Source organism: Bos mutus, chromosome 11 (genome assembly GCF_027580195.1).
Source record: "Bos mutus isolate GX-2022 chromosome 11, NWIPB_WYAK_1.1, whole genome shotgun sequence".
NCBI classification, from domain to species: domain Eukaryota; kingdom Metazoa; phylum Chordata; class Mammalia; order Artiodactyla; family Bovidae; genus Bos; species Bos mutus.
In genome coordinates, this window is record NC_091627.1 from 101,455,422 (window position 1) to 101,481,040 (window position 25,619).

At 42.2% G+C, this 25,619-nt stretch overlaps 1 protein-coding gene across 6 annotated transcripts in view; it reads left to right on the top strand.

The window, feature by feature from the left end:
- The window catches only part of AFF3 (ALF transcription elongation factor 3), a 587,368-nt gene that overhangs the window by 257,282 nt on the left and 304,467 nt on the right, over positions 1-25,619 (top strand). For all 6 annotated transcript variants that reach the window (XM_070379962.1, XM_070379956.1, XM_070379957.1 and 3 more), the window contains one exon: positions 18,767-18,814. In XM_070379962.1, the coding sequence (XP_070236063.1) occupies positions 18,767-18,814 (48 nt within the window). The remainder of the gene's footprint in view (positions 1-18,766; positions 18,815-25,619) is intronic.

Below are 25,619 nucleotides of genomic sequence, written 5' to 3' on the forward strand. Positions count from 1 at the left end.
CGGACACAACTGAGCAACTAATACACTTATATATTGCTCATTTCTTAAGCTTGAAGAGTCAACTCAGTTTGGTCCACAGAAATATCTGAATACTGATGTACGGCATGGAATAGTAGCTGAGAATGTGTTCTTGGCCTGCGAAGTTGGCTTTGGACTGTGGTCCTGCCACATGCTAGTCTTATGACACCGAGGAAGTTCCTCTTTTACAAAATGTGATAAAAGTGGTATCCACTTTGTAAAACTGTGATGATTGGAATAGATGATGAATATAAAGCACAGTGCCTGGCAACTTAAGGCACTCAATGAAGTTGGCTATTATTTCTGAGACTATGAGATCAATATGGAGAGGCTGCTGCTGCTGCTGCTGCTGCTGCTGCTGCTAAGTCGCTTCATTCGTGTCCGACTCTGTGCGACCCCATAGATGGCAGCCAACCAGGCTCCCCCATCCCTGGGATGGAGAGACTAATAGACTTAAAACAAGATGTGTTCATTAAGTTATATGTAGTCACCTCCATGTTCCTTTTTATGGAACAGTTGACTTTAATCTTCCTCACTATATTATCTACTCCGTCAGAAGAGTGAAATGAATATTATGATTCTAGGTATAATTCGAGAAGCTGTAAATACCAAGGAATTCAACAGAAAAAAAAGAAGGAACCTGTTTTAGAAACCATTGGGTTGAAGTAGAAAATGCAAGCAGGGTGATTTTTTTTGTAACCTGCTGTAGAGCCATATGGTTGCTGAATGTGTTGATGCTGGTTTTAAGATTCCTGAGTATTTTAAACTTGAAATGTTATTTTTTTAATGATTTCAAACATCATTTCTTTCGGGCCTTTTCCCAATGTTGTCATCACATTGAACAGATGGCGTGGTGGCATGTACATTTGCATTCTGTAATCCTGCCGTGTTATTTGCAAAATTTCTTATCACAAACCTGTGATTCTTTTTCTACCTTTTCAGTATGGCTGCAATGAAACTGTAAATAGGTTCTTTCCTAGAGTGTTGGGGATGTGGTAGAGATTGTGAACGCGTATTGCTGTTTCTTTTCAGTTTTATGTGATTGTATTTTGGGATTTTATACCTACTGTTATTAGTACACACTCTCATCTCAAACTGCCCGTTTCACCCTAAGGACTAAAAGTCCTCATTATACCTTTATGATATGAGTGAAATGCAGTAGTATCCACGCTGAGAAGAATCTTAATGGTTAGACGGCACCCCTTCATGCCACTCTGTTGACTTTTCTCATCGCTCTCTGAAATCGTCCTGTTGGTTTATTGTCCCGTTTTGCAGAGGATGGAATAAGCTCTATAAGACTCAGGACCCTGTCCATTTCCTTGGTCCCCATTGATCACCTGTGACCAAATGTATGAGTGAAGTCATTGATAAGGGACCTTCTAGATACTGTCCCTGAACATAATTGCTTTTCTTGTCTTTTTAGCTTTTAATTTACTCCAGTCTGTTTGCAAAAGGGTTTGTCCAAAAGTGATATCTTCAAAATCTTCCTTGTTTTTTATGTTTTTAAAAAATAATATATGATTTTTTTTTTTAGTAAAAATGTGTGTATATAAAGAGTCCCTCAGGAGACTTTTCAGAAAATGTCATTTGCTCCAGGTCTTAGTTGCAGCGTGTGGGGACCTAGTCCCCCAGCCTGGATGGAACCTGGGCCCCTGCACTGAGAGCACAGATTCTTAACCCCTGGGCTACCAGGGGGGCCCTCAGAGAGTTTGTTTACTTGGGGGGCACAATGAGATCAGTGCCGGCATCAAGGCATCTTCCTGCTTCTCAGATTGAAAAGACACAGGACACCGGAAAGAGCTGCCCCAAGGCCTTTCCTTTCAAAGGCATGTGATGATGAGAAGTATGCTGCCACCCCGCCCCCCTAACCCCATGTCTCTCTTAAGGTCCTTAGATTTTTCTTTTTAAAAAAATTATTAATTAATTTGCTGGGTCTTCCTTGCTGTGCATGGCTTTCTCTAATTTCAACGAGTGGGGTCCACTCTCTAGTTCTTTGCAGGCTTCTCATTGCAGTGGCTTCTCTTCGGAGCACGGGCTCTGGAGCATGCAGGCTCCAGTAGCTGCAGCAAGGGCTCAGTGGCTGTGGCTAGCTGCCCTGCAGCATGTGGGATCTTCCCAGACCAGGGGTCAAACCTGTGTTCCCTGCATTGGCAGGCAGATTCTTAACCTCTGGACCAGCAGAGAAGTTCTGATCTTTCTCTTTTTAAATAAGGTCTGTTGAGGGACCTGTGTGGCCCAGGGGATCCATGCCGTGGCTGTACTGTCTGACAACTCGCTTACTGTCCATGTGTATCTGGATTTGCCCAGCCCGTGACCTGCACTGAATGTCTCCCTGACTTCAGGCTAGGAATCTTTTGAAGATTCATACAAACTGAGCTGTACATATAGAACAAATAGAGGAAACACTTAATATTGACGGTGAGCCTATGCTGTGTCTCGAAGAGGACCGTTGTCTCTAATTATTGCCAAGTGTTGGCAGGTTCTTTGTCAGAAGATTAATAGATTTTATCAGCTCAGAGGTACAGTGAGAGGTGAGGAGACACTTTGATTACTTCACCGTGTGTCTGGAAAGTGTTTTGGGCTTCACCGAGTAGGTCTCTATAGATGTTAGGGTTTCTGTGAAAAGGAACCAGAGCTTCATCTCTGCTGAATGAACACTTTGATTTTTCTAAAGCCAGAATGACAAATGTGAGCGTCTTTGTACTCTGCGTTTATGCTTCCTGCTTCTGAGCCTAGATTTTGCCCCTGGAAGCCCCCCACAGTGCTCAGAGGAGGAGATTAAGTTCTGTCCCAGGTCAGCTCCACAGCCCAAATGCGGGAAAAAACCTAAATGGGAAAGGAATTTGAAAAAGAATGGATATATGTATATGTATAACTGGATCAGTTTGCTGTAACACAGCATCAAAAGTAAATCAACTATATTCTAATACAAAATAAAAATTAAGGGGGTTTCCCTGTGGTTCAGAATTCGCCTTCCAATGCAGGTGGTTCAGATTCAGTCCCTGGACAGGGATATATGATCCCACATGTCTCACGGCCAAAAAACCCAGACATAAAACAGAAGCAATATTGGAACAAATTCAATAAAGACTTTAAAAATGGTCCACATCAAAAAATCTTTAAAAAATTTTTCCCTTGGCTTTCACAATACACAGAATATATTCTGTGGAACATTTATGCAGGTGAGATTTGAGGAACCAAACAGAGAAGATGAAAGTCAGCTTCTACAGTTAAGTCTTTACCAACATGGTAGAGTTCATTCCATCCAGTGAAGGTATTAATGTATGGATTCGCTGATCTTCCTCCCTCACTTTGGAAAATCTCACCTGTCTTAGCAGGAAGCTTTATTTATAATGTGTTTTCTAAGGAAAGGCTTTGCGTTGTAGGGTTCCTGCCCAAGTGTAGCATTTTCCTCAGTAATGAGTTTATCCCTCTGTTTGCTGCAGCCTGTAGTCACGTGACCTGCCTCTCTGAAAACGAATACTAATTATCATTATAAACAGTTTTTTTCATTATGTTCCTATGGATGGCATCTTTTATAGCTTGCTAATTATAAGCACACAGAACTCAAGTGCTTGAAGTTAAATAATGTCAACAGGGTTGCAACAGATTTTCACGTTGAACACTTTTATTGATTAATTGTTCATTAAAATCTCTCAAATCTTCACCCAATTAATCCACTTAATTTATTGGGTTCTGTAATATTTCTTATTCCATACTTATAGATTAGTGCTTTTAAAATATTCTTTTTCTTCTCTTTATGGGTTTTTTTCACACATAACTCATACAGACTTACAGTACTGTAACTAAACTGTATACCTGTGGCTGATTCATGTCAATATATGGCAAAAACCACCACAATATTGTAAAGTAATTAGCCTCCAATTAAAATAAATTAATTTAAAAAACAATAAAAAAGAAATTTACTGTGCATAATAAAAGGGAAAAAAACCACAGCATAGTCCTACTGTATAAAACAGAGAACTATATTCAATATCCTGTGATAAACCATGATGGAAAAGAATATTAAAGATAATTATATATGTGTATGTATATATATACATATGAATCACTTTGCTCTACAGCAGAAATGAACACAACATAATAACTCAACTATAGTTCAATAAAAAATTCTTAAAGTGGAAGAAAATTTATCATGCAACATCTTATTGATTGAAAATTGGTTGGTAGTGACCAAAATTATAGTCTTAAAGTTATCAGGAATCTCACTCTTAGAGGTGTGACTTAATAACTAACTTCCACTCAGTGTGTGTGTGTGTGTGTGTGTGTGTGTTAGTCGCTTGGTCATGTCCAACTCTTAGGGACTAACTCCCACTCAGAGAGTCACTGAATTTCTGGTTGAACATGTCATTAATCATTCTGTTTGAATATTTCTTTGTTAAAGAACTGTCAGGACTCTAGATTGACTCCTGTAGTTGACCCCATTGGTCAAACTCCACTGTCTGGAGTGACCCAGAATTCCTTTCAACCCTTTTCCATAGCAGTGGCCTTGAAATGTGTTCTGTGTCTGCTGTGGCCCATTCCGCTCCTGTCCTCCGTTCCCTTCAACTCTTCCTCAAAGGCTCAGACCTCCTTCGGTCTTGTCGTTCTTTTCTAGACACCTGGAGCTTTCAGCTCAGCAGCAAAGGGAAACACTAAACACAAGTATTGGTAAGAGTGCCGAGGTTCTCACAGTGGAAGGGAAACATGCTGCAGGTGTAGGGACAGGGAAGGCGGTGGGGAGGGAGCTGTCCCAGCCCAGGCCTCAGATTCTCTGTTGGTTGCAGAGACAGTGGCCCGGGAGACGAGCCCACGTCCCCAGGCCCCTTGCTCTGCACGTTTTTCCCCTTAACATTTTACCTTCTAGGATACTGTGTGATTTATCTGTTTACCAGTTTTAGCTTCGTTTAATATTGACTTTGTACATTTATTTGGCTCTGCCAGGCCTTAGTTGTGGCACACGGGATCTTTAGTTTCGGTGTGCGAGATCTTTTTACTGTTCCTTTTCGTTAGAACCTAGACACGACAAGGGCAGGAATTTTTGCCTGTTATGTTCAGTTACCAAGTCCCTGGCATCTAGAACATGCTGGCCACATAGTAAACTCAATAAGCAAGTTTTGAACAATACTTACTCCTTGTGTACTAGTTCACCTGACCATGTTAACAACCAACTTGTACATTTCCAGCTCACCTACTGGGAGATCTTTTAAGTCCTTGACAGATACCTTAAAGAAATCTAGATACATCATGTCTAAGACCAGAGGAAGGACTTCCCTGGTGCCAGTGGTTAAGACTCTGCATTTCCACTGCAGGGGGTGTGGGTTCAGTCTCTGGTGGGGGAACTAAGATTGCGAATGCTGCTGTGCAGCACAGCCTCAAAAAAAAAAAAAAAAAAAAAAACCAGAGGAAATTGGAGCAAGAACATCATTTGGTCTTTGTCACCCTCATGCTAGTCCCCAGCGTTCATTGCTTTCTTTTCTAAGTACTTAAATATTCTCTAACTCTAAGATAACATCACTGGGCCTATTTACTGATCGGCTGTCAGGTGGAAGGCACTCTCCTAAATGCCTCGTACACGTGGCCTCATTTTGGTCCTAAAAGGGAGGGGATACATGTATATGGATGACTGTTTCATTTTTCTCTACAGCATAAACTGACACAACATTGTAAAGCAACTCAACTCCAATAAGAATTAATTTTAAAAGACTCAAAAATCATTTACTTTCCCAGTATTAGAAATCAAGTCAATATTCAAACATCGTTATTCATTGGTATTATGTTAGAAAGGAGGGTTAATAGATCACTTAGTGATTTTTTTTTTCCTGTGAACTTTTAAGCCATAGTGTTAGATAGAAAACAGCCTTGACTAATTTTCATTTACACTTTTTGACATCATTTGACTGTTCTTGGCATTTATCGCAAAATGTTCTTTATCATTGAATTGTTCCAATATAATCATGGCTGTGTTTTCTTTAGATTTCAGCCCTTTTTATTTTTTTTCAATAAACACAGTTAAAATTTTCTTCTTTGGAAAGAGAAATTCTAGATGCAGAAATCTGCCTTCTGATCAAATATGGTAACATCCTAACCAGAGAAGCCAAAGAAGTCAAAGTCTGTGCCACCAACAGGGGACCTAAGCAAATGGTTTTCTCTCCAATTCTTTCTTGTGCTTGGAAGACCTAACATATGGCGCCAGGCAACAGTGAAGAGGGGCTGTCTGCATTCTGCCCAGGTAGCATCTTGCCATAATAATCACAGTATAGTTGAAATGGGGTATTTACTTATCATCAAACTTTTGCTTTGTAAAATCTTTTTCCCCTTTTGTTTTTTCTCATAAGTTTATTCATCTATTTTTGGCTGTGCTGGGTCTTCGTTGCTGGCTGCTGGGTAGGCTTTTCTCTTGTTATGGCAGGCGGGGGCTACTCCCTGGTAGCAGTGCACCGGCTTCTCACTGCAGCGGTTTCTCTTGTTGCAGAGCACAGGCTCTAGAGCACGGGCTCAGTAGCTGTGGCTCACGGGCTCAGCTGCTCCGCAGCATGTGGGATCTTCCCAGATCAGGAATCAAACCCGTGTCTCCTGTGTTGGCAGGCAGATTCTTTACCACTAAGCCGTCAGGGAAGCGCTGTTTTTCTCCTTTCAGCTTATCACTCCATGGGGTTTTGTGACCCAGTGAGGGAATGAAGATGGAGAGTCTGTCCTCTCATTGGGCCCCGCAGAGGCCTTAGACTAGGGATGGTGAACAGTCCGGCTCTCCTCCCCGCACTGTAGGGGCACAGGAGCTGATGCGCCTCTCGTCTTCTGCAGTTGCCCAGCGAGGGTCACCAGAAGATGGCTTTCTTTGTCTGGTCATATTTCACATGGAAATCCAGTGGTCATCAGGCACTGCCAGGGGCCTTCTGAGACCTGCCCTGGTGGAGGAAAGGGAAAATGTTTTGGACTCATATCCAGGTTCAGCCCCAGGCACCGCTGGTTCCCCAGGCCAGTGGACTCACTCTGCCTTACCCTGTGACACACGCAGGTTTTGAAGTAACTGAGCATTTTATGGCAGTGGAAGGGAAAAGATAAAACCTACTGTGACTGTTAGGTTGCAATAGCTTGCAAATATGTTCCAAGATGAACAGTAAAACTACATCAGCAGACTCAAATATGAAAATGCTGGGACTTTCCTGGTGGCCCAGTGGCTAAGATTCCACGATCCCAATGCAGGATTCCGTCCCTGGCCAGGGAACTAGATCCCACATGGCACAACTCAGACCCAGCACAGCCAAATAAATAAATAATAAAATTAAAATATAATAAATTTTTTTAAAAGGATGGCTTAACAGAAAGAATGAAAATGCTGTTAAATATGCATAAATGAAAAAAAAAAGAAGAAAATCTTTAAGTATAGCATTGTAGGGTGCCTCCCAGGTGGCTCAGTGGTAAAGAATCTGCCTGCCAAACAGGAGACATGGGTTCGATCCCTGGGTTGTGAAGATCCCCTGGAGAAGGGAATGGCAACCCACTCCAGTATTCTTGCCTGGAGAATCCCATGGACAGAGGAGCATGGCGGGCTACCGTCCATGGGGTTCAAAGAGTCAGACACGACTTAGTGCCTAAACAGCAGGAGCATGGCATTGTAGATAGATTTACAGAATAGAATTTAAGGATAGAAAACTGCGTAGTATTAAAAAGTTCTCACCAGCCAATCAAAATGCATACTAATCTCTTACTCATGTTCTCCAAGGTTACCTGCTTCCACCTGGCAGGTAAATCTTCTCCCCTATCCCAGCTGATTTCAACTGGATATCTTAATTCAGCACATATCTATAGCATATCTCCTCCAAGGGCATACATAGAAAGAGTTTATGTTAAGTGTACACACAGGATGAACCCTGTTCTGAGGGCCAGATGACATGAAACCTTTTTGGAAAAGTGAAATGAAAATGAAGAGAAAAACTCATGAGGGACTTTAATATATTACACATTATTGACCAGAGACGTATCAATCCATTCTTAAAGAGTGATACAATTAACAACACCTTGCAACATTGTTAAAGCTTAAAATGGATGAAAGGTTCATTATACAACTATGATTGTCATTATCATTTACATTTTGCTCCATTCGATTTTTGTTCCAACCTTGTGTGTATTATAAACACAAGTTTATTACTGTAAAAATTTCAAAGATGATGCATTGCAAGATTTTGAGTGAAGAAGAATTTTTCAGTGAAGTTATGCAGATACTTTGTCTGGCTATCCAAGCAACATATGTACTAGTGTCTCAGACGATGATCGTTCTTCAGAATATAGTTCTGATTCAGATGATGTAAGTATTAGACCACCAAAAAGACAAAAAACCTTAGTGATTGATTCTGGTATGGAAAGTCAAAATGAAACTCACCATGCTGGAGAAGACTTTGTGGGTGCATCAGGTGTAACTATTGAATGTGATGACTGGCAAACCATTAATGAAGTAACAATTAATTTTTAACTGGCCAGAATACAAATTGCCAGCCACAGGTGTCACGTTTCTGCAAAATTCCCCTGGTCTGTAATGAGTTAAGAGTTGTTTGTGAATCTCTATTTCTCTTAGCAAAATGTTAGGTAAAATTAATAGACTGTGTCACATAGAATTTTGCCAAATACTTAGCCCCACTTTTACCATTTCCAATAGTCATTTCATTTCAGGGCTAAGAGAGAATTGATTATCCGTCTTACCACGGGACACAAATCAGAGCAGCCCTAAATCTCCTTAATCGGTTAATTTCTTCAGGCCCTCTGGATTACTCTCTCCATCTTATAGGCTTCTGTGTTCAGAATTTCATGATTAGAAACGAAAACCATGTTCTCACTGTACACAGTAATCAAATGTTTTTTCTTGTACATTTCATTCCATTATTTAAGGGGAAAAAAAGGATAGATTATAGGACTGCCCTATTAGTAAGCCTTCTGCTACCTACAAATAACATGTGTTATTAGATTACAATTGACCCTTGAACATTCCGAATTCACTTACTGCTATCTCTGCCTCTGAAACAAATGAATTGATGAATGAATCACCCAAGGACAGGAAACAGTGTGGATAGAATCAGGACTCGGCTCTGGGTTCTTTGAATTCCACATCTTGTGATCTCTCTCCAAACACACACTTTCGCCTACCTTTAGCTCACTTAAAGATATGTAAAATGAAAACACAGTTATTATATTTATTGGAAAAAATAGGCCGGTAGATGGTTCAAACCCATGTTATTCAGCAGTCAACAATATATAGATGGAATGCTGGATGAGAGTCAGGATTAAAAAGGAAATGGTGCATTTAGAAGTCCCACTGAAGAATGCCTGACATGGGAGGGTTAAATACCTTCAGCCTTGTCACTCTTACCTGAGCCTGTGTGGTCTTCCTCTCACTAAAAGTAGTGACCACACAGTTGTAGATGAGAAAAGACAGAGCAAAGAACAGTCCTGAAGTGGTCTTGTCAGTTTCAGGCTACAGGCGGGACTCGCGTGTGCATTATTCCTGTGTGTGAATTCTGTACCCAGTTATGACGGGACAGTGTGGAGGCTGGCCCTGGTAGACAGCACAGGGCTCTGTACTGAGACATGGCCCCCTGGAAGAGCACTCAATATCAATTAGTGATCAGGATGTAAAGCCACTGTCTCTGGTTTTAATCTCTTTGTGCCATCAGTAGAGATTTGACAAGGTCAGTGCAGTGACAGACCACTTAACTTCCTGGAAACCAAATGCATTTTTAACTACAAGCGCTCATTGAGATCACTAATTCTCATTATAAAAATAGCAACATGATTGAAAGATCTTGTCCTATGGCTGGGAATCGGACTGAAAAAATCGATTATTAACTCTTTAACAACATTGCCTGTTAATAGAAGGCTAATACTTGTTCCCTAATTTACAGATACAAATGTGGAGATTAGGGAAGCCAAATGACTTGTTAATGATTTCTCTATTAATGGGTATATGCTTAATTTTAATAAAGTATATAAATGTTGCTATTTTAAGAGTTTGTCTTTGAGGTAATTCTGTGTTTTTTTTTAATTTCATTAAAGTGAAGACATTGTAATATAGATGACCAATCATACTAAAGTGTAAGACTTTAATTTTTTAATAGTCTTTTAATTTTTTTTGTACATTGGCCATTTATTATTCATTCAACAAACATCTTCAAGTGCTTACTCTGTTGTGCCAAGAACTCTGCCAGAAACTGGTCATAAACACATAAATAAGAGATGACATATCCACCATAAAATCTACTAATACAAGTAAATGACACTCGACAACATTTTTCTCATTTTGTTCTTTTCAATTCAGGATGGTATTTATTACTATACTAAAATCATAAAAAGTTAGCATGAAGGGGAGTGAGAAGAAACTGCTTAATGGGTGCAGTGTTTCACTTTGGGATGATGAAAACATTTGAAACTAAATAGGGTGACTATGACTCACAACACTGTGAATATATAAAAGGCCACTAAATTGTACACTTTAAAAATGGTTGGTTTTCTGTTACATGACATTCACCTCCTTTTTTTTTTTTTTTTTAGATAATACAGTTTGCAGTTTCTCCTAATTAATACATTTATTTAGCTTTGTATTGTATGATAGAGTTGGAAGGTGTTGGAGAAGCTAGGAGCGGTCTCTTTCAGGCATTTCGTCTTTCAGTCAAATTCTCAAGATTTTTTCTTACAGATCTTCAACATGTCTTGTTAAGGTTATTCCGCATTTATTTTTCTTGATAGTGTGGGTGGGATCTTTTTCATATTTTTTAAGTGTGTATTGCTGCTGCACAGAAGAGCTATTGAGCTTTGACGGTTAATAGCCAACCACTTTGAAACCTCCCTTTAAAATAATAGTAACAGTGGACTCTTTTGGACTTTTCTAGATATATGATCAAAGAATCTTCTGAGGTCAGGAAAAAAGCCCGAGATGATCACAGTTCTGCGTGTTTTCCCTAGTGATACGTTACTTTAAAGCGGCCCTAGGATTGTACTATTTTTGCATTCCTGGGACAGAGCCCATTAAGTTTCCACTAATTCTTAAAATATTTTATTGAATCATATTTACAAATAATCCCTTAAGGATTTTACACGGATTTTCGGAGGAGGATTGATTTATTTTCTTATGTGAGGTCTTCATACTAATTTAATAAAATAAATCACATAGCTTTCCATTACCTTCTACTTTGGAAGAATAAACATGTGGAAATTAGTTCTTCCTTGAAAGTTTAAAGCCCTTCACTTTAAAACTATTTGGCTTAAAGCCTTACTTGAAGATAATTTTTAATTTAATCTGCATTCTCAGATTTATAGGCCTAATCTCATTTTTCTTTATTTCTTATATCAGCTTTTTTCCCAGAAAGTTACCAGCTTCATCAAACTTTATTAGTATTATTTTCTATATTAATGTTAACATCAATGCTTTCTTATGATTACAAGCCCTTCCATATATTTTATCCCCTTCTTATAACACATTATGTTTATTTGGACTTTTTTTATTGAACAGATTTTTAAGTGACTTTCTATTATTGTTTTGAGTAATGTGTTTTTAAGAAATTATATTTTTGCTTTATAAATTATGACTTTTGTTTTATAAATATTTCATTGGTTTTCTCTATTTGTTAGTTTCCTTTTGTATGTCTCCTTGATTTTAAATTTTTAATTGATTGCTTAGCACATACATTTTATTTTAAAAAAGAATGAAAGCTTTTAGTGTATGAATTTAGCTCTAATAATATCCCATTATTTTGCTTTGCCATATTATAATTTTATTTTCCTGTAAATGTGAAGATTTATTTATAGTTGTGTGGTGTTTGTTTTATTCCAAGAATTCTAGGAGATTTTTATGTCTACTGTTTTAATTCATAGCTTAATTGTTTTGATAACTTGTGACTATGGAGTCTGGACTATAAAACAACTGCTTTTAGGAATTTTCTGATGCTCTTTTGTAGCTCACCGTGTGATCACTTCAGTAGCCATCTCACGTATACTTGAAGCATTGGGGTTTCCTCATAACTGTCTAGGTTCATTGTATCTCTCAGTTTAGCCTTGTTTAATTTTATTCTCAAATTCTCTATCCCCCTTATATGGTTGGGGTCTTCTTTTTGGTATCCTTTGTCTATTAGGAAAAGCAGAAGTGGATTAGAGACATCCAACCTTAAGAACTCTATTTTCTTTTTCTTGGCATGCCTGATTTTGATGCTCTTTCTTCTTTTTCTTGACACACCTTATTTGATGCTCTATTTTTTCCTCATTCTGTGTTGTGCTCTCCAATTCAGTGTTTTTCTTATGAACTGTCCTTTAGTTGAAAATAATACTGCTACCATCTGCTGCCGTTTTGTTTTTATTCTTGAGATACAGCTTTCTCTTTTTATTGTTCTGTGTTTTCTTTTTCCCCTCCATGTGTCAATGTCTCAGTGATGGTGGTGACAGTAGTTCTGAGAGGAAGAGGGGGGTGTGAGCAGCAGAAAAAGAGGGAACAGATCTGCTGACACACCCGGGAAATCAGGAGGGACATGCGAGAGCGATGAGGCCGGCCTGCCCCGGGGGTGACTGGGAGCAGAGGGCAGCCTGAAGGGGAGGTGCTAGGTCTCATGTAAAACCTGCTGAGGAGAGCACGGCTGGCTGACTCCTGGCCTCAGGTGGCTCTGCCCTCGGATGAGACTGGCCAGGGATACAGTCAGAGGAAGGGGCTTCACGTGGATGTGGGAACCTGAACACCCCTGAAGCCAAGCTCAGATCCTCAGTCACTGCTTTTGGTGGCATTGACGAGACACCTCCTTTCTTTGTATCTCAGTTTCCCTCTGAATCAAGTTTGATTAGTCTTCTACAAGGTATGTAGAATAGTCAAATTCATAGTCAGAAGGTACATTGTTAGATGCCAAGGGGAGCTGGTGTTTAATGGAGACAGAGTTACAGTTTAGAAGGTGAAGAATTCAGGAGGTGTATGGTGGTGAGAGTTGCGTAGCTGTGAATGTACTCAGTGCCACTGAACTGTACAGTTAAATGTGGTTAAAATAGTAGGTTTTATATTATGTGACTTTTACCACCATTAAAAAAAATTAACAAAATAAAATATATGCAAAATGCTGCTCTGAAGAAAATAGTAAGACATTTAAGAATACTTTTGTAGAAGTTTTTAACTCTGCATGTGACAAACAGGTCCTGAGTGAGAACCTTTAAGTGCTTGCAGACAGAGGTACTGTGACTTTAAAACAGTGTTATTTTAGAATGAAAGTTCCTCCTTCGATGCGTCTGATGAAGAGTTAAACTATTTTTGAAAATAGGATGCGTACAGCTTCACTCCTCCGTAGTGAAATGCCATTTCCCACTGATTGGCTCCAGCCTTTTCTCCTTAAGCGCGGCTTGCTTCTTCCAGGCCTGTGTGCCTGGCATGGTAATTAGGGGCTTAGGCTCTCGGAAATAGGATGCTCCTGGATATTGCTGAAGCGCTCCTTACCCGCAGCTCCGCTCTCACGTTGTGCTGACAGTGTGTGGTGTGTATTTCCAAGCGGGAAAGATTTGAGGAAAGCAGTTCTGTGAAAAAGGAACGTGATCGACAACACTGTCGAGAAGAAGAATCAGCTGGGGTTGCTCGCTTTTAATTGAAGTTTAGTTGGAGGTTCAGTGAGGTGAGGCTGTTATGACAGATTTCAAAATGTAATGATAGGGAAATGGCGTGGGTTCATCAAAGTCAGAGTAAATAGGGAGCGACAGCTCAGCAACCCAGTGTGAAGCAACAGCTCCAAACCCTCACAAAATACAGAGTAATTCAAATTTTCATTGTGCAGCCCTCCTTCTCAGGGGGTACCTTTCTAAGGAAAGCAATGACTTTATTGCGAAAAATGTAAACAAAAATTTGGAGATGTAAATTACATGCATGTTTTAATCTTGTTCATAAACACTGAAAGTTTTAAAAATGTAAGTATAATCAAAGTGTACAACTGCAGCTGAAACCATATTTAAGAAAGACTTTGAGAAAGAAAGCAGGTAAAAGGCCCCCCGATCTCCCTAACCCCCACACCTAACCCATTCCAACCCTACATACCCATCCCCTTTGTAGATTTGGAAAAGGTGAAGTAGAATTCTGTCCTCCGGTTTCTGAGGGCACAAATTCTTGTCTCTGATGTGTTAATGTCACAGAAGAAATAAATGGTTGTATTAACTCTTTTTCTCCACTTCCTCTCCTGTCTCTTCCACTTTTGATTTATCCATGTGATGTTTGAGGTTAATGAGTAAGATCCAGAGTGACTAAGAACTGGATAATTTGCAGCGTGGGAAGAAAGGAGGAAATTTACCTAAATACTGTCCAGATTCTTTCATTTCTATTCAGTAAGCATGACAGTGACCTCAAGTTGAGCCAGTTCTAGTGGTTGAGCTTGGAGAGATTGCATGAGGTAGTAAAATTCACTGAGCCGGTGTTGAACAGGTGTGTGTAGGTTCTACCTTGACTGTCCCTTGCTGCCAAAAATGATTTTGGACAAGACTCTCTACTTCTTTGGGTCACAGTTTCTTCATCTGTTGAAGTCATCCAATTGGGTAAAATGAGCACTAAGGTTCCCTCCGTTTCAAACCGTCTACAATATTGTGCCTCATGGATCCACGCCAAACAACATAGGATCTGAGAAATTCGAACTCGATGTGGTGCCTTCCTTTGGGAACCCCCAGAGTCAGAGATGTTCCCGGAAAAAGCCCAAAGTGTTCCTTGCCAAAGCCCCTCAGCCCTGTAATTTAAAGGTAGGACTCCCTGAGACTGTTGTGGAAGGCCTGTGTTCTGGCCTCATTCCCAGCACCTTCTCAGCTGGGTGAGGGGCCCTCCCAGGAAGGAAGGACCTGATGTCTGGCCAGACCCTCAGAGCTCACGGTTAGAGTTCCCACTGAGATGACCGAATGTAATAACCCTACGTCCTTCATCTACATTGACAAGGGAAGTGTTTAACAAGGCCTCTATGCTGTTTCCCTCTCCAAGTGTTCTATTTTCAGAGAAGGTAGTGGAAACATAGGATCATGAGGTGAGATACTAAGAGGAACCTGTCATCGACATAAATCACTTCAAATGAAATTGAAGTGTGGTATTCAGGGTAAGCTTAACTTTAAGGAACCAAACATATAAAGAGTTTTTGTAATAAGTTGTGTGCCTGGGTGAGTCCACCCGGAGAGTGTGAAGTCACGTTTTCCTTGGCTGTTTGTTTTTAAGGTGGAAAATAACAAATACATTGAGAATTTAGGGTTGGAATTTAGAAGTGGGATAAGAGGAGTGGTTGATGGGTCCGAAGATACGTTTTCCAATTCACCCATTCATTCTCACCTGAACTCCAAAAGAGATCATTGTTCAAAGGACCACTGAAGCCTTTGTAATGGTTGCCTCTGGCTGCCCTGAAAAGAACATAGGGTTTGAGTCAGTTTCAGAAAGAACTCTCTGATCTAATTTGACTGAAGTATCAGGATGGTGACATTTCCAGAGCAGTCCTGGGATAAGGCCCTGGAAATGGAAGTTGTGGGATGTAGTCAATGTGTTTTGCCAAAATAGAACTTTTGAGAAAACAGAAGGGATGAATATAGGAAAGAGGAATGAGATATTAGTGAAAGCATTGGGTCTTCTAACCTTATCTTGATATTTAACACTGCTTTTTACAGGGATAGACATGTAGATTATGTTAATGCTCTGTTACCAACAGTTGTGCTTTACACATTTTGTTGTTGATCTCTTAATGATGAGACTAGAAAGGAACCATGTATACCAAGATAGTGTTCCTATCTTAACTAAAATAGTGTTCCTATTTTAACTAAAACTTAGCAAATAATTTGTAAGGAAATAAACATCACCTAAAAGTTATCAAACTATTGGATTAAAGTCCTAAATATAAAAACGAAAACTGTAAGACTCTTGGAAGAACACATAGGTAAATCTTCATAACCTTGGATTTGGCTATAGTTTCTTAGAAATAACCTCAACAGAGAAGCAATAAAGAAAAAAAATAGGTAAATTGGACTTCATCAAAATTAAAAATTTTGTGCATCCATGCACATTATGAAGAGAGTAAAAATACAACCCACAGAATGGGTGAAAACATATGCAAATCTTATATCTGATAAGGGTCTTTATCCAAAATATATCAAGAACTCTACAACCAAACAATAAAAAAACAACCCAATGAAAAACTGGGAAAAAGCCATTTCTCCAAAGATACACAACGGCCAATGTTCACATGAAAACATGTTCAACATCTTTAATCCTTAGGAAAATACATATTAAAACATCAATAAGTTACCATTTCAACCCAGTAGAATGGCTATTATCCAAAACAAAACCAGAAAATTGCAAGTGTTTGGTAAAGATGTGGAAAAATTAGAACCTCCACACACTGCTGGTAGGAGTGCAAAATGTCATAGCTGTTATGGAAAACACTGTGGCAGCTCCTCAGAAAGCTAAGCATAGAATGGCCATATGACCCACCAACTCAACTCCTATGTCTATAACCCAAAAGAAGCGAAAACAGGCATTCAACCAAAAACTTGTGCATAGATGTTTATAGAAGTGCTATCACAGTAGTCAAAGTAGAAAAACCAAAATGTCCATCAGCTGATGAATAGATAAATTAAACGTGATAATATTCAAATATAGTGGAATATTATTTAGCCACAAAAAGGAATGAAGTACTGACATAAGCTACAACGTGAACCTTGAAAACATTATTCTAAGTGAAACACACCACCCAGACACAAAAGGTCACGTAATGCAGAATTCATTTATATGAAATATCTAGAATAGAAAAATCTATAGTGAGAGAAAGTAAAAAGATTAGTGGTTACCAGGGGCTGGGGAGAGGGGGAATGAAGAGTTCCTGCTTAAGGGGCCTGGGGCTTCCATTCAGGGTGACAGAAATGTTCTACAATTAGACGTGACATTGTGAATGCATTTAAAGCCAGTAAAGGCCTTATATACTTAAAATGGTTAAAGGCCATATATACTTAAAATGGTTAAAGTCATTTATTTTATGTTTATTTTACCTTACCACAATTTTTTAAAAAAAAAAGTGTGCAAGCTGTAGAAAACTCCTAGAAACCATGCTGATGAAATACCTTTGCCAAACAAGTGAGCTCAGGTTTGAGAATGGATATAGCACAGCCTTTGGGATTGGGGAAAACATCTGGAAGACAAAACGTACACAGCTGAGGATTAGGAGTCCTGTTTCCTGGTCCAGGCCCTGCTGTTCTGTGGCCTGAGGGCAAGTCATGTAAACCTTCTGCGCCTCAGTTGGGAGCCTTGGACAAATCTTCCATATCTGGGTTGGAAAAATCTCAATCATGTATAGGCCCTTTTCAAGCCTCACATACGTTCATACAGCCATGCTCCTTACCTAGCGTGAAGTGTGGAATATTTCTGATAAAATACTCCACCACCAGGAAGAGAAAGTGGGGGGCACACAGGGAGGTCTGGGATTTGAAGGTGCACTCTTTGGTGGAAAGTCCTCAAGTGGGTTGTGGTCAGCGTCCCCATTCCTGGGAACGGCAGGAAGTAGGTTCATTCACGCCTTCCTGACAGACACCCGTTCACTGCACATGCTTAAGGCTGTGTGACACACGTGCTGAAGGACGCAGAGCCCCCAGGTGGGTGGGGTATGTGTGTCCTGGAGGGAGGAGAGATCTTTCCAGAGTCGGTCCGTGAATCACCATCATGGTGAGCACACTGAAGAGGAGTAAGTGCTGAGTAAACTACCATCCTGGTGAGTGAGTGCCCTGGAGAAGAAGTAAATGCTGCGTGGCTGAATATTCCAGGGCCAGGGATGCTACTCTGAGCAAGTCACGGCTGACCTGCCCTCTGAAGGATGACTTGGAACAAACGAGGAAAACCAGCAATATGCAAGTCAGCATTCGTCGGGGAGAGAGGACCATGAGAAGGAAAGAGAACAGGGTGGGCTTGGGAAAGACATTGTGAAGAAAGCCTCATTCTGGGAGGTCACGCCGAGTGCTGGTCAATGTCACTGAATCAAAGGCCAGAAAAGTGTCTCACTGAGACCACAGCTGGCACTTCTACCGCAAATGCTGCTTTGTGGTAGAAGCACAAAACGTCCCCACAAAACCACCTCCCGTGCTCTGGGAGTGTGTTACCAGCAGGGACCACACAGCATCTCTGAAACTTAAAATGGTCCCCAGAGTCGGCCGTGACCTGACGTCCCCATTCCTTGGAGCCTGTACCGCGCCTTCAGCACAGGGCAGTGTGGGTGACATGACACCCAGCCTACCCTTGGAGGATGTGTCTCCTTTGGGTTTTTCAGGTTTCAGCCCATTACCCTGTAAATCTATGCTCCGGGGGTGATACAACTACCAGAGTCGTGCTTGGCCTTTGGCAGGGCCCTTGCACGTATCCAGTGGGTGGACTAGATGCACCTTGGCGGTAGAGGCCACCTTTCCTTCCACACTTTGATGGAGCCCCAGGTGCATGGAGCTCACACCTGCCAGTTGTGTGCTCTGCCCCTAAGGAGGCTGCCCTGCTTAGAGTTGACGTGGCTGGAGGATCCAATGCTGCAATTCTGGGGCGTGTGCGACGCTCCGGCCGCCCTGTCTGTGGTGCAGCAGCTGGGGAAGGGGGTGGTCTCAGCCATGATGGGTGCTGTCCCATTAAGGAAGTGAGTTCATCTGTACGTCCCCTGTGAGGCATGGCACCCTGTCCAAACTCTATTCAGTGCCATCTCTTCATTGTAACCATAAGACTGTTCTATCAGGCTTAATGTTTTTTACCCTTTGCTTGCAGGAGAGTCGATCTGGAGAAACCAACAGCTGTGTTGAAGAAATCATTCGGGTAAGGATATTCTTTTGAAAATTTTACCAGTTGGTTGATGTAGGTTTTAAACAGAAGGAGGTGTGCGGCTGGAGTGTCAGAGTGAGCCCGGTGTTCGTGTGCTGTTTGATCTTTACCCAAGTTGCCTAAATAAGACTTTACAAAACCATGCTTCCTTTAGAAACCTAGGAGCTACACCTCCATCTGGCCCCTTTGCACAGGCTGAGGTGACGCTGTATGAAGGGGGTCAGCTGGAAGATACAGCAGCAGAGTTGAGATGAAAAATATGGCCGTGTTCACATTCGGGTGCCCCCATTCATCTCCCTACTATTTAAAAGCATCTTTTAATAGTCCATGCTTCCCAGTCAGGCAGGGGTTGCCTGGTTATTTTTTTCCCAAACTTAATTAGAATCAGAAGCACTTGACAAAGAGGTAATGCTCAGTGCTGAAGATTTATTTCTATATTGTTACGCACGTTATTATTTTGCCTGGTCCTCTCAGTAAGCCTGTGCTTTTCATCATCATCATCTCACATGCACACCTGTGAACTAGTTTCACGCACAGATTCACTTAGGCTGGGCTGTTCTGCCATGTTAGTGTTCTCCTGAGTATTCAGACTTAGAATCAGGATGTCCTCTTCAACCTATATTTTTTCTTCACTCATATTTTTTCATTGGAATAACCTAATAATTTATGGCTCTCAGAAAGCTGATATTACACTGGGCAAAACACCAGGGTAAATCAGACCAGATGGTGTGGCAATTCCCTATAAAGAAAAAATAACTTTATGTTAATATATTTTTAATGTTTGGACACCTTACAGACTTTTTCTTGAATTGCTTTGTGAGCTACAATAACACAATTATTTGGTTCAAAATTTTACGTTGACTGTCAAATCATTTTCAGAGGTAGAATATTTTTTATTCTTCCTGGAAAGCATTATGTCACAAATCTCTTCACTGTAGAATTGATGAAAATAATTAATTGAAGTTTGGTTTGTGGAGTTTGTAATGATTTCTGGTTTTGTGGCAGAGGTTTACAGAGAAAACAGTTGTCAGAAGTGTGTGGCAGCTTCATTCCTGGCATTTAAGTATATGCTGAATAAAATACATATTGTACTTTAAGTCTAAATTCTCTTTCCTGGGGCCTTGTTTCAGGCTAAATGCAAATCGTGTGAAATGCTAATGTACTTGTCCTGTTTTTCTCTCTCAACATACTTTCCTGTTTTGGGTCCCAGTATTCGGTTTTTGGGAGAAGGCAATGGCAACCCACTCCAGTGTTCTTGCCTGGAGAATCCCAGGGACAGGGGAGCCTGGTGGGCTGCCGTCCCTGGGATCACACAGAGTCAGACACAACTGAAGCAGCAGCAGCAGCGTTCAGTGTTTAAGCCATCCTCCTTCAATTGGTTTTGGCGTCTGTCTGAAAAGTGAGAAGACCACAACACACCGGTCCTCTTTTTGGCTTCACTGTGTTAAAAATCCTGCCCCTTCTGACCCTTTCTTGTCTTTTCTGAGGATTTGGAAGAGCTCCGTCATTTGACCTTTCTGTTCTACACTCCAAGCAAGGCTTGGCGTTCATAAAGAGCTTGAGTAGTTCTCATACCAGAAGGATATGTGTTAGACAATGCAAAAATCACTTAAAACTGGATGCTGCAGTCAAGTGTTTAAACCATCATATGTTTTTTTTCTTAAGAGCTTATTTGAAGTTCCCAGCCTCGCCTCACTCCTGTCTCCCTACAATGCTGACCCCTAACCCATCATACCACGGGTGCCTTCCCTGCCCACCTCAGGTCAGGTGTGGAGCAAGAGGGAAAGCCAGGACCCATGAGATAATTGATTTATGCACATGTGTAGGGTCAAGGGTGGGGGACGCTGCCTTCACTGGAAGGCCTCGAGGAACAGCCGGCGAGGAGAGTGTGTAGACTGGGAGGTGCTGGTGGTGCTGGCGCTGTCGTGGGAGCCTTTTCCTGTCCCTCACCTGGCAGCCTAAGGTGTCAGCAGTGGCCGTTGGTACTTCGGGAGCTCCTAGAGGAGCATGCGGGTATTCCCAGTTTTGCCTGGAGTGTTTTCCTGGCTGTCACCTGCCTCTCACAGCAGGAATCCCCAGGATCTCTTGGCCTCTTCTAAGCATCTCCTCCCCTGCAGACACACGCACAGGGCTCCTTCTCAGGTACAGCTTGCTGGGTCGGTTGTGTGTCCGTCACGTATCAGTGTCCTTCTCACGTGGTGGCCCCAGTGTCTAGACTTTAGAATTCACGATCTTGTGGGATGAATGAATAAACGAGTGAGTGAGTGAAAGAATACTCTAAAGGAGAATGGTGAGCAGCAGTGTGCGGCTCACAGGCGGATTCCCTTCGCTGTAAATCATGGACAAGATGCATTGGCTGGGACTTCCCTGGTGATCCAGTGGTTAAGACTCCGAGCTTCCAGAGCAGGGGGTACGGGTCCCATCCCTGGTCAGGGAACTAAGGTTCCATGTGCTGTATGCCCCGTACCCTAAAGAAAGAGGTGTGTTGGCCTTTTTAATGCTGGGTTACTCTGGACCGTCTTTGTGGAACCCAGTTTTCCTTACCAGGTTCTCTCCCCTTGGGATCAACTCAGGCAAACCTGATGTCATCAAGATCACCAGGGGTAATTATTATTTGCAGGCATCTTATTCTGAAAAGCAGTGTGGAGGAAGAGGAGGGTCATGAAAAATGCCTTAAAATAATTGAAGTTGAGATAGTCACTGAACAAGCGTTAGCATGCCCTTTCCATATGGGAGGCACCAGGCATCAGTGGTAGGTTTTAGACAGATGTGACCCTGGCCCTTTTGGAACAACAATGTGCTGGAAGAGATAGATATTACATTATTTTTTTAATCTCATAAATAAACCTGTCCTGCTATTTGTGATAAATACTCAGAGTTTCCTGAACATTTTCTCTACCATTTATTACCTAACTTGTGATCAAGAATAGTGTCCCTGAGGAAGCAGCCTGTGAACTGAGAGTTGGAGGATGAATAGGAAAGCAACGTAAAGAAAATAGTGGGGCTTCCCATCAGAAGGGGCGGAGAGCTCGGCTTGTCAGAGACCTGGGAAGGAAAGAGGAGGCCTGTTGCAGCCGGAGGGCGGATGGGAGAAGCCCGGCGGGAGAGGCCAGTCATTCGGAACCTTCTCAGCCACACTCAGGAACCGCTAAGCACCAGGGAGCCAGTGAAGGATCAGAGCTGGCAGGGATGTGAGCAGACTGGCTGTCATGGGGAGGAAGGGGAGGAGGGGGAGGCTGTTGCAGGTCCCGGGTGAGGGATGCTGGGTAGAGAGGCCTGTGAAGATGAAGGGAGAGGCTGATGCTGTTACCAAAAGAGTGGTTACTGAAAGCCAATAAACAGGCCAGGCTGGTGGAGAGGAAAGTTTGCTTTATTTTAGATGTTGGCAACTGGCAGAGGAAGGCTGCCATCTGTACAAAGGCAAGATCTTTTATAGCAGAAGTGGAGGGGGGTACGTGCAGAAACACAGTACAGTCAGCTCTGACAGTCGTCTTTAAATTGGTCATCGGTAGTCTGACCAGCATCATCTTGGTGGTTTTAGGTACAGTTAATCTTCAGTTCTATGATTGATTTGTTCCCATTTCTTTGAGGCCAGTTCTCAGAGTTGTGTCAGCTAATGTAATGTCATGGGTACAGTCTGGTCATCATGTAGTTACCTTCTTCTACCTGGGGTTTCAGTATCTACAAGACAGCTCACAGGCTATGGCTCAGAATATGATCTGTAGCCCTTGAAAAGGAGCTAAAGGTCCTTGACTATGCTTAATGACTACATTATTATTTGGTCTCCTTTGTTCTGTCTCTGCACTTCTCATATCTCTGATTAAGCTTATTCTCTGACTAAAGTTTTCCACAGCAAAAGGCAAGCAGAGCACATGGGGGGTGGGGGGTGGTGTGGGCAGGGACCATAGGGTCCTGCCGCATTTAAGTGCTAGGCAAGAGGAGGGAGTATATCATACGATCGTTTTCAGATATCCTGAGTTTGAGGTGCCTTGTGATACTCAGGTAGACGTGGAGAATGTGCATAAGCTCAGAACAGAGGTCTGAAAGGCAGGCCAACATTTTGGATGAATTAGCACATTGGTTGTAAAACTGCAGAAATGGGTCCATTTGCCCAGAGAGGGACTACAGGCTGAGAAGCAATGAGAGCCTAAAGTCCACCATTTCAAGGCCAGGCAAGGGAAGAGCCACTGGCAAATGCCTGTGAGAGGGAGTCAGCAGAGAACCTGAGGAAAATCATGACCGAAAAGTCACAGAGTCGAAGCCAAGAGAATTTCCATTCAACTGGGCTCCCAGAATTTCCCAGAGGAGAAGAGAGAGGAGTGTGGAAGACCACCCTAAGGATTGGAAAGCAAGGTCATGGGTGACCTTATGGAGTACTGTTCCTTTTTTCTTTTAAATTTATTTTTATTTAGTTACTTTTTGGTCACACCATGCGGCCTGCTGGATCTTAGTTCCCTGACCAGGAACTGAACCCGTGCCCCCTGCATTGGAAGCTTGGAGTCAGCCACCGGACCGCTGGGGACGTGCATGGAGTGCTGTTTCTGTGGAGGAGAGGGGGCAGAGCCCAGACTGGAGAAAACTGGGGTGGGGGCCCTGAGTTTAGAAACTGCTCATGAGGAGAGGCCATGGTTTGCATTCATGCTCTTCATTTGCACTAAATTATGTGTGAGTGCGTGTTCCCTTGCTCGCTCGTGTCCTACTCTTTCGTGAGCCCATGGACTGCAGCCCGCCAGGCTCCTCTGTCCCTAGGATTCTCCAGGCAAGAACACTGGAGTGGGTTGCCATGCTTTCCTCCGGGGGATCTTCCCAACCCAGGGATCAAACCTGCATCTCTTGCGTCTCCTGCCTTGGCAGGTGGATTCTTTACCACTAGTGCCACCTAGGAAGCCCAGATTCTATATGGACCACCAACAAGGACAGGATGACATTTATTGGAGAAGGAAATAGCAACCCACTCCAGTACTCTTGCCTGGAAAATACCATGGACGGAGGAACCTGGTAGGCTCCAGTCCATGGGGCCGTAGAGAGTCGGACACGACTGAGCGACTTCACTTTCCTTCTTTCACTATGTCTGAGACACTCTTCTAAGGTTCTTGCCTATGTTTTCTCACTGGGCCATCACAGCTGCCTGCTGTGTAGTTGGAAACTATTTCATCCCCATTTTACAGAGGAAGAAACTGAGGCAGGGGGAGGTTAAACACAGAGAGCCGCGGCACACAGCTGCCATGCAGCAGAGCCGGGATTTTTGACCAACTCTGTCTGGGATCAGCACCGCCCCCCACCTGCAGTGCTGTCTTATTAAAGCAAGAAGCACCCCCCTGGCTCATTCATGAAACCACTCAGGCATTTTGCCACGAAAGGGAGGTTTCCCGCTCCCACATGTTTGTGATCCTAAAGTGCCTGATCACGCGTGCGTGCAGTTGAACTCATGGAGGTTTTATGGCCAACATTAACAATCTCACCTTTAAACTTCATTTGCCTCTCCCCTCTCTTATTTTTGCTGAGGTGACTGTTTTCAAGTCATTTGAATATTACATTATGTTCTCAAGTACAATTATTTTTTATCCTCGCTCAGAGAATTTCATTCCTGGGACCTAGTAAATCTATGTATTATGGCAAAATTCATTTAACCAAGGGACAAATTATAACGGAGTTCTATGGAGATGAGCTCCAAGGTCTGGGAGCCCTCCTGGCTTGACATATGTTTGTAACAGACAGTTTTCTAAGTTACACTGTATTTCATCCTTAAGGGCTCCAGTGCTGTAATACGTAGGTGCTTTTCCTAGCATTATCCATTCACGTAGAATGGCATTAACATTTGTTCAGCAAATAAAATCCATTTACAATGCAGTGGGGTCATGTGGGGCTGAAACTAGAATGCACGGATTTGATGCCAGACAGCTCTAGATGGTGGTTATTGAGAGGCACCCTCATAACGTAGGGAGCCTTTGTAATAAGAGGCCAATGTTTGAGATCTGGTTTGGATATAAAGGATGGATTTACAGACAGTCTCAGGGCACCATCTGAGCAGATTATCTTCTTGGCTTTCATCTTTAGTCACTAATTTAATTCCAACTTCCTGCGAAATATTCATGGTGGATATGTACATAGAGTTGCCTTTCTGCTGTATGAAGGGGGTAACCAGGACTCGTTTAAATTCTGGAGACCCATACCAATTTCCTGACACTGTGAGTGGCCAGGTGTCCAGCAAATAGAGGGAACTCAGCTTCCTTGGTTTTCTGGAAACTGAGGAGCCTCCTAGAGAAGATTTCCAGTTGCATTTCTGGGAGGTCTGTGAAAGAGGAGAGAGTTGAGGTTACCATCACAAACCACGTACATCATCATGCCACCTCAACATGACCAGGCCCTGAGTGGTGTGCCAAGAGAAACCTGATGCTCAGGTGTCCACAAGCTCCTTAATCCAAATGAAAATACGTGTGTGTGTGTGTGTGTGTGTGTGTGTGCGTGCTCAGTCGTGTCCAGCTCTTTGAGACCCCATGGACTGTAGCCTGCCAGGCTCCTCCATCCATGGGATTTCCCAGGCAAGAATACTGGAGTGGGTTGCCATTTCTTCTTCCAGGGTATGTTCCTGACTCAAGGATAAAACCTATCTCTTGCATCTCCTGCATTGGTGGGCAGATTCTTTACCACTGTGCCACAAAGATACATTAACCCCTCTTGGAGAAAATAGAAAACAAAGAGACTCTTGTTTCAAGTGTTCTGTTTGGGTCATTTGCAGAACTGGACCGAGGTCAGATCTGCCCTGTTTCCGACCAGACAGGCATTTTCTGCCTCATGT